The following is a 10,316-nucleotide window of genomic DNA, read 5'->3' as shown; positions in this document are numbered from 1 at the left end:
TGCCACCATACTTCCTCAAAATCTATAAAAGCACAATATAATTTCATCTCATGCAATTTGAAGAGCTCGATAAGAGAATTAATACGATGAAAAAATATGATCTATTAATAGAACTATGGCCTCTACGAAAACTTGCTTGGTTCTCTGAAATTAGTTGAACATTATCAGCATATTTGTTTAATCTTTCATTAATGATAGCAGTGAATAATTTTCCAAGACAACTCAGAAGTGTAATTGGTCTATAGTTTTGGGGTTCTGTACTATACCCTTTATTCCTATAAACAGCTATAATGTTACCACTAACCCACTGTGTGGGTATAACACCAGAATCAAATATTTTGTTAATTAAAGCTGCTTGGTCCGATTTTTTTTATCAAATTTAATGCACGTTTTTAAACGATGGCTATGCTTAGTATATGTATAATAATAGACATTGCAGTAGTTTTACCCGTCAATTATGCCAAATTTCAATAAAGAAAAATACGTACAAAATTTGCTAACAAAACAAACGTCATTAAAAGGTACTGCATTATTTCGCCTCATGTTAAATTTCACCCCTGACGACGAGACCGGTATGGTTGTATTACGAATTTGACATCGCTTTAAATAATGGTCGAAATGATCAGACAAATTAAAAATAAACATGTGTACGTTTTGTTCGCTAATATTTCTAAAGTCTGCTTTCTTTACAATCGATGCATAGCATGCGGGTTGAATAACCCCACTCATTCAGGGGACGAAACCAAGCGGTTCCCTTTCTAAACATTCCCGTGATGCATTTTGGTTTGTTTTTTCGTTTGCCCAAATAGAAATTATCTTTATTTACTTTGAATATTTCTAACTTTGAAAGGAGACTGATTCTGCTGGTGTAAATAGAAGAAAGTCCATAACTCTCCAAGATAAATGATTTGTATGAACACAATTTTGATACTGTAATTACAAATAAATCGGACCAAGCAGCTTTAAACAATACAGTATATAAATTCAACATACAGTCTTGGGTACTTTTGATATATTCATTAAAAATTCTATCATCACCACACGCTTTGTTATTTTTCAACATATTGATACCCTTAAGTATTTCTTCACAAGTTATTGGTTGGTTTATGTCATTATTAAGATTAATATCAGATAACATATTAATTTCATCAAGAGAAAATACATTGTTATCTGGTTCTTCTTGTTCAATATAATTCTTGTTACAACAATCCTGATAAAAAGTAAAAAGGTCATATAAATTTTGCATTACATCTCTTCTTATCTGTGTTTGTATTCAAAATTTTCCAGTATTCTCTAGGATTATTTGTTCTTAAACTAAAAAGGTTTTTTTCATTTCTACTCTATGCGTTACATTTGCATTTTTCAACCTTTTTTTTATACAATTTTTCTTTTTCATACAAGTCACTTTTAAAAATATCTCCACCAAATTTTTTGTACAACCTGTTTGCTTTTCTATAATTCTGTCGAGCATTCTTACAATCCCGAGTAAACCATGGTTTCTTATATTTGACATTGAATGTTTCACCTGTATTTGTAAGAACTGGCTTTCTACTGAATAAATTTTTGGTACTTTCGACGAGTACATCACTAATCTTTTCAACAATATTATCAATAAATTCTACTGATATGTTTTCAAGCATAGTATTACTTAGTTCATTTTCTAATGATTTTACAATATTTACTTTATCTTCAACAGAATTATGATATACTTCAATTTTTTCAGGATTCCATTGTTTAGCAATTTCTTGTGTTTGCTTTTGTTGATATATGGATTCAGTGCTATGCTGTCTTTCAAGTGCCAACTAGAAAACTGACCATTCAGGAAGGGCCCCGCTATGACAATTAATATAGAGAAGTGTTTTTTTCTTGAGCCTTAGTGAGGGGATAAAACACACAAGTTGGTTTTAAAAATAAATATTTTTGAAGTGCTTCCGGTGACGACAGGAAGTTACGACGAACAAAACAAAAGTGTTTAAACACATCTACAGCTATAAGTCTATCACCCCATAAAGTTTGGATGTTCAAGTCTTTACTGTTTTTGAGATCTCGAGGTGACAAGCTTTTTGTCGCGGGACAGGAAACGGACGAACGAAAGTGAATTTATAAAATCTTTTACTATAAACCTCTAGATGTTTATATTCAGTCATTCCTGTTGGAAACGGAAGACCTTAAAAATAAATCAAAATCTATGTTAACATCAGAAAACAAATAATATATACGTACAAATACAGTGTACATGTAAGACAGGATCAATTTTAAACAGCGGAAAATATCAGTCCGTAAATATTTCCCAACTTGAGAAAACATAGTTGACGCAATAATCAATAATTCAGAAATTTACGCTATAATGAACACTAAAACACCAATCATTTGTGAAACCATGTTTACAATATGTTACATATAGTTACATGTAACGACTGTAAATTATAGTTTACATATATCAGGATATGACCTATGGTCAAGCTTCGGGTAATCAGGATTTTAATACCAACTGTCTAAAGATCCTTAGTTAAAACAAACCTGTTGACGCTCTCAACAATATCCCAAAATATGGATTTTACCTTTTTAGAAGACTAGATGGTTACCAGTGCTAGCGCGGGAATATTAACACTTTACACATTATTCTGTCGAACCATATTTTTTTCTTAATTTTTGTATATACTTTGTCCGATTTTTTCCTTATTTCATTATTTAAAATTGAAATAAAAAATCCAAACTTTTTACATGCATTTATTCCAAATCTGTGAATGGGTATTTAGTGTATCTCTCTCTTAATACTGTCCCAAATAAGAATTTAAGATAAAAACAATTTGGAGGAGGGGGGGGGGGGGGCATTCACGTTAAACTCCCCCGTTTAATGCATATATCATTTATCCAAATAAACTAAGAATACAATAATCTGTTCCTTAATGTTTACAATTAATATCTAAGGTTTACAACCAATCTGTCGTGGTATGAAAATGAAATTAAAACACGCTTAATATTCATTATTATTCATTTGCATGCAGATACTTATTTAGAAAAAGTTATATTTTGATCGAAACTATGTCTGACTTGGATCCGCCAAAGCGGGTCCACCATCTTCCTTTCATTTTTGCTATTTCAGGTTTGTTCATCGAAAATGAAAGTAGGTTTTTGATTAAATTCACAATAATAACTTATCAGTTAAAATTCAGTTGTACCTTACGGACATCATCACACGTGTTAGAAAACCAAATGTGTAAGCAAGTACTCTGGTGCAGGCATTTTGTAGTTTATTTGCAAAATGCCTTTTTTATAAGTATAGATTCTACATGCAAGAAAGACTGTAAACATTGAAAAGACAATTGTGAGGTTTCTTAAACCCCTGTCACACCGGAGCTGCGTCCTCACGGCGATCCCTCTGCGTCCTTAAATAATGTAAAACGCCAAGGTAAACGCAGTAGAGTCTCCTAGAGCACCTTAAGAACGCAACGGCATCTTCGTCCATCGCGGTGGGATCGCCTTGAACATTGAAGAACGCCATGCGACGGCGCGCACTTTGAACATGCACAAAGTACGCGCCGTGGCTCGGCGTTCTGATAAACACGCCGTAGAAGCATAGTGAGGTCGCCGTGACAGCGCCGTAAGATCTCTAACAGCGCCACGAGAGCTCCGTCGGCGCGCTCAAGGAACGCAGCTAATCACAGTGTAGACGCAGTGATGTCAATTGCGCTTGCTCAGAGACCTCACGGAGTCCTTTGGGACCCACTGCGTCTATATCGCGCTCTCACCGCGCTCTCACTTTGATCCACAGCGTTTGAACAAGTTGCTTTCCATTTGGCTGCGTTCCCACAGCGACCCCAAAGAGCTGTTGCTGCGTTCATCGCGCTCTCGTGACGTTTCTTCTGCGTTTATACCGCGCTCCCACGGCGTTTCTACTTCGTTGTCATCAAGACCACGAAAACTCGAAAATGGCTGTTGTACAATAGCAAGTGATGTAATTATTATCAAACTGGATGTAGATGACTATGTAAAAAGTAGAATTTGCTATACTATTCCAAGACCTATCAATGGACGTAGATGGAATGCATGCCATTTGGTTCTGATGTTTTCAAATCTTTTCTCTGTTTTCTAACAACTAATAACGGATTTTTTGTAGACCTGACTACTAAAAGTTTTATCCTAGTCCTTCATAAATTGTTCAGAAGAAACTATGTTTCAATATTACAATGTACCTTTTCATAAAATCAAAACAATTTTTTAATCATTTGTTTACTAGTTGTAAATTCTTGTTTGTTTCCCATACAATTGTACAAATTAATATTAACCTACCAAGAAGTAGAGAACGTCGTGTGCACGCAGTCAGCACGCAGAGCACGCCGTGGACGCGCGGTAAAATCTCCTAGCACGCCATGAGCGCGCGGCGGAGACTCAGCGAGAGCGCAGTTAATCGCCAAGTATAACTCCGTGGAAACGCAGTTACACGCCGTGGGAGCTCCGTAAGAACGCCTCGGTCGCCGTCAGGACGCCGTGACGACTCCACTTGTAAAATTTTCAAATAAAACGGTACATTTTTTCTTAATTTTCCTTGCGATTCTACGGCGATTCCATGAATTTTACAACGCCGTGAACACGCCGTGGGGACGCAGCTTGGTGTGACAGGGCCTTTACCAAAATCAATACATGCATTGTGTGTATTTTGCTTACAAATGTCTATTACACCACATTATCTAATTTGCATTGTTTAGTTTCAGGTGTCTAGAACAATGACTGTATTCAATTATTATGAAAGGCAATCACAAGTCGGGCTGTTACTGTAGCATTTTTCATTTCGGGTGAAGTTAATTAATGAACATATCATTCACCAAGGCCCTTCGAAAAATTGTATATCACGAAAAATCACACCAGGTAAATAATATAACATACACATAATAATAGCTTTTGGTATTGGCAGATTACATTTGTTTTCTCTGAGGAGATTTCTGCGCCGACCGTATAGATATACTTCCATCACCAGAATTGCCCATGGCTGCATATTGGTTTAAGTGATGAGCATTTTCCGTGTCCTCACGGATAAAGTGGATTTCATCTGCTCTGGCATAAGCTGCATTATCATTTACTGGCGAAAGGTAATCTGTATTCCCACTGTTCGCTTTGTTTCGATTTCTGCAGATGACAATGATTATGATAACGACCAAGATAACAGCTAACCCTGCCCCACTCGCTGCACCAATCAAAGTTTCATTGCTTGTAGTAGAAGGGGAAGGCGTCTCCCGTTTAACAGAACTGCATCGTGACTCTGGTAAACAATTTTTTTAAATGCTTGTTTTTAATCAATGATTATTCTAAAATTTAGATTTAGAAATCGAAAAATAGTATCGTAAAAAATGAATCTTGGTTCATGATCAATAAGGAATTAAATAACTATTATGGAATTGCTAGTACACATACATAATTTGTAAACACTTTGATTTGCTGCTTATTGTTACCAAAAGGATAAACAACGAATAATTGTTTCCCACTCTTAAAAAAGACACAAATTTAATTTTATCTTTGACAGTCAATATTATTAAATATATTTTATATTAAAAATGAAAATTTGTGCTTCTTACTTTTTGATTTTTGCACTTTGCCAAAAGGACATGTCTCAAAGATATTGCAGCACTGTTTGTCGGGTGAAAACTCAACCCCAAACTCGTCTTTTTTACACCAGCTGCATCCTGCCACCTTGTAACAATTTCTATAATAAACATTAGAAACATTCATTTGAAGTTAAGTTAGTCAATCAAACATCGAGACAACTTAACAAATATTGTAACAATTAGTTCCTAAGAAACATATCATTTCTTGGAAAAATATTCATGTAATTTCACATAAATTTGGCAAACGTGAAATCATTCTGGATGAAAAAAAATGTTTATTTTCATGATGACAAAATTGCATAGGTATGGAGATAAATAGTGATTTGACTTTGCTAAATGAATCAGTGAAGTGAATTCTTGTTAATTTGTTTATTTGTTGTCATTCCAGAAACCAACAATAAAAGGTTTGTTATTTCGACCAAACCAAACAAATGATGTTCCTTATACAATAGAAAATGGTTGTTTTATTTCTGTCGTAACGTAATATCCTTTGTTTTATGAGAAGTTTTACATTAAAAAAAATATAGATAGGTATGTACTGTCTAGAAAGGTATATGAAATGTACTTACTCCTCGTCTTTTCGGTAATCACATCCAGCATCAAAGCAAGGACTCAGGGTTTTAATTTTATCCGTATCGTTCGCAAATTCAGTGTTCTCGTCTGGTAATCTAGCACTACATATATGGTACGACTGCCTATATAGAGAAGCTCAAATTGTATCAATAATTTTAATTTTCATCAGTTCTACGGCGAAAATTCTTAATGGAGAAAAATTATATATGTATATGGAGCTCTTCGAATTTCGTTTTGGCAGAGAATTAAATTGAGTAACATTTTTGTGTTTAATTAGAACACGAGCAAATCTAATTGATTGTGTAATATCAAGATTCATTGACAAATGACTAGATAATAAACATACTTTATCTAGGACTGACGTTAATAATTAGTCACTGAGGGTTTACTGACTATAACAGAATATCAACGTTTCATCATACAAGTTATCTACATTAGCAAAATAAGATGGACCTCTACTCAGAAATTTACTGGTAAAAGTAATGTTAATTTTATTTCACTCTTTCATTTACTTGATTTTGTTGTTTATCATTTTAATGGAAATTACGTCACAATATGAAGGTGTCCCACTTCACCTTAAAAATTAAAAGTTTCTAAACGTGCAGAACACTTCAATTAATGATATGCTACTTATTCAAAATTTAGTTGTTTTATAAAAACATAGTCTATTCAATAGTTTTTTGAGTCTCTCCTATAGTGATAATTACACATATCCATGCATTGTATACCTAACTAGTGATGATGACGTCACTTGTGTTGGGCCTCAACTCAATACATTGACGTCTGAAAGTGAATCAACTTACCCTGATGTTGTTTTTTCTTGGCACGAATCATATGGTACGACTTTGTAGCACAAACAACAATCCGATTCTTCATCTCTGCATTTGTTCTCCAGTGGAGACACGTTTGATACCTGAAGAATTATGAGATACATTAAAAAGCAAAATCATTCAGAAACATTTGATTCATATAGTTTAAAAATGGACACGACCATCCAACTCTCTTAAAAATAAAAAATAAATATTTTACAATGTAATTTTCCCCGAAATTATTATCTAAATGATACAATAGTATATTCTAGCTAAGAAGTACTTATTTTTTTTTTACTATCCCTGGATGTAGGACATCCGTTTCCAAATTTTGAACGAAGAGTTAAATATATTTTAACGCAATGTCTTTTCTCTTACATGAACATTGTAACACATTGAAAATATGCCTGTCAAACTAGGAATATTAAATCATAAGATCATTTCAATCTCATCAAAAAATTAAGCCCAAGTAACAAGATTAAGATTACAACATTATTATAAATGTTTAGGACGTGTGTTTCTCTTTAGACACAAAAGTTGGTTTACATTCTTATCATTGAATCCGTGTTGGATTGTACAGGGTGTCCCAGAATATCCGAAACCATTTGAAATTCACGTAAATTCATTAATGCTTGGCCAAAACATGTAAAGTGTAACTCAAATAAAAGGTACAATAGTTAATTTTTTCCCCCTCAAAAAAGTTTAGAAGAAAAAATTGACATCTCATTGAAATAATATGTATTACGGTGCGACCGTTGGGGCGAGCGCAGCATGTGATAAAATAATCAATTATGATAAAACAATAAAAATAAAAGTAGCGACGTAAAGTAAATGAATTTGAATGCAGAATAAAATAAGCATGCCTATTTTTCCAGTAAATTTTCATCATTCATAATTCATAAGATTTTGTTATCTATTTATATATAGAATTATTTTGGATAAATTTAAATGTTGTTGAATAATAAAGATTTTAACATAATGTACATAACAGTTTATTTCCTCTTTTCTTGCAGCAGACATTTTTCTTAAACTTACATGAAAAATTGACTTATCACAGAGTCCCCCCCCCCCTCCTCCCCCGTTTAAAAAAAAAATCAAATTTACGTATAAAAAAACTTGCTGATCATATAATGAAAATGGATCCCCCGGGAGCATGTAATAAATGGAAGTGAAAATAAAGATACTATTGTCTGAGTATTGAGCAGCTAAAGAGCTAAAGGCATACTACGCACTCCCAATTCTTCACCCGGATTAGAATTTTCCTGATTTTGAGAATTTTTTTCTTTTTGCTTGCGAAGAATTTTTGAATGATGTTGCCACGCCCCCTTTTAAAAAAACATTCCTGGAAATAACCGTAAATATAGTGAATAAAATAAATGTGAGCATTCATCCAAATGAGAGCAAGTTATAGTTGTTTCCTATCTTTGAAGAAATGTCCCTATTCGTTAGCTCTGCAAGATTTTGAGAAGATTTTGGTATTTATATTTTAGCAGTTTTACAATAACTACTTGGAGTAATTTCCCCTTATTGTGACGTCAAAGTTCACGTCGGTCAAGTGTCGTCTGTCTCTTTTTGAAAACATCCTAAAAAAAAATAACTCCGCGAAATATACTGTTTTGTTTACTTAAAAGCATTATGTTCTTGAAATTACATAATTTATCTGTTTCTCAATTAAAAGTTTTACTTTGATTCTCGCGAGATGGTATCCAGTCTAGTAAGATCGTCCGACATTGAGGAATTGCATTGTGGGTTGAAATTTACTGACTCCGAAAAATTCTGTCGGATCAATGTGTAAGAAATCCATTGTGACGTCACTCGAAAGGACGATAACTCTGTTAGTCTTATGTAATGGAATTTGCGTTGTATCGGCAGTATATTTACAATGCATGTACATAGTCTTTTATCTTGTTCTCGTGAGAGTGTGAAATGGGAAACCATAATTACAGGGAACTACTGGGACGATTAAAACAAGGCATTACTGGTCCGATTTACTGACACCAAAAAAATCCGTTGAATGAATGTGCAAATAGTCCGAATTTTCTATTCACACACGCCTTGCCGGTAGAGCTCGCTTCGCGCCGGCGCTGCGCGCCGGCGAGCTGCGCTCGCTATTATGTAAAATGTAAAAAAATTGTATCATATTTCTTTGGTTGAATTTTTTTTCCCGAGATGAATCGGACAAGAGAGCAGGCATCTTCCGTTTTAAAACCTTTCTTAAATCACAGAATTCAGATATAGTTGCATGAATTATTAATTAAAAATACCCTGGGGAAAGCAACTTAAAGCAACAGGTAATTAAAATAGTAAGAAGATGGGATCCGAACAGAGGTTGTTTTTAGGAATTTTACTCATTCAATGACGTTATCATTGATAAAAAAGGACGTCAATTTGATACACTCTATTTTCCGTTCTGTTTATAAAACCAATGCTCAGTTTGTCAAAACGTATTTTTTTTCATATAGTTTAATTCGTTCAGTTTTTTTAAACTTTACTTGACTGTGATATTTAGTTTGACAATTCTCAGCTAAAAAAAAAGAAAGTAGTAATATGTTACAGTTTTGATACTCTATAAACTGGTATAATATTGAAACGTAAGAACGGTATCCATGTCCTTTGTAAGATTCTTGCACGTGTGTGCAGCAGATTTGTGATAACGTTGAGGGTCGAATAAAAACTCTTTAACTCTAAGTATTGTCCTTCCTCAAAAATCACTCGAACAAAAGTTAATTATCATTGAAAGCTAGTACCATATCTACTTAAAGATTACTGCACATTCTACAACTTAAAAAACATATCAAATATATCCTGAATTTTAAAATTAACAAGCATTGCCTAGGATCGAATGAGTTTTCTTCGGATAATAAGTTTTGTACCATACAACAGCTATCTGGGCTAATGTTAGAACCGTCTATCTTTATCACGATGATGTAAATGTTGCTCTTATGCACAGGTACAATCTTATATCCCCTGGTGTAAAGCTTATCCACGGGCTCAGCATTATCCAGAGGAAGTACCTGTAATAATTTATTCACGTACTAAATCAAGTTATATATATATATATATATATATATATATATATATATATATATATATATATATATATATATAAACTGAGAGAGAGAGAGAGAGGGAGAGAGAGAGAGAGAGAGAGAGAATGAGAGAGCATAGACTTACACGATAAGAAAAGAACTGCTTCTTGGTTTCTATATCGAAACAGCTTTCTCTTTCGATAAGCTTGTCTTGGAGAAGTTTAACCATAGTATCTTTTTCCTTAAAGATAATAACATTTCATAATTTTCCAATTTAGTAAGTTCTTTATGTTCATTGCTTA

At 33.7% G+C, this 10,316-nt stretch overlaps 1 protein-coding gene across 1 annotated transcript; it reads right to left on the bottom strand.

The window, feature by feature from the left end:
- Nucleotides 1-2,819: 2,819 nt before the first annotated feature.
- Nucleotides 2,820-10,273, bottom strand: LOC136273673 (uncharacterized). Its single transcript, XM_066078712.1, has 6 exons — nucleotides 10,160-10,273; nucleotides 9,859-9,999; nucleotides 6,980-7,089; nucleotides 6,173-6,298; nucleotides 5,574-5,701; nucleotides 2,820-5,260 (listed from the first exon to the last, which is right to left on the bottom strand). Exons 1-6 carry the CDS (start codon nucleotides 10,241-10,243, stop codon nucleotides 4,917-4,919), a joined length of 933 nt encoding a protein of 310 aa, XP_065934784.1. The 5' UTR covers nucleotides 10,244-10,273; the 3' UTR covers nucleotides 2,820-4,916.
- Between the last annotated feature and the right edge of the window lie 43 nt (nucleotides 10,274-10,316).

The sequence above is a fragment of the Magallana gigas genome, chromosome 3, assembly GCF_963853765.1.
Source record: "Magallana gigas chromosome 3, xbMagGiga1.1, whole genome shotgun sequence".
Lineage (NCBI taxonomy): Eukaryota > Metazoa > Mollusca > Bivalvia > Ostreida > Ostreidae > Magallana > Magallana gigas.
Note: the sequence above shows the minus strand (reverse complement) of the source record. Positions and strands in the feature narration are given on the sequence as shown.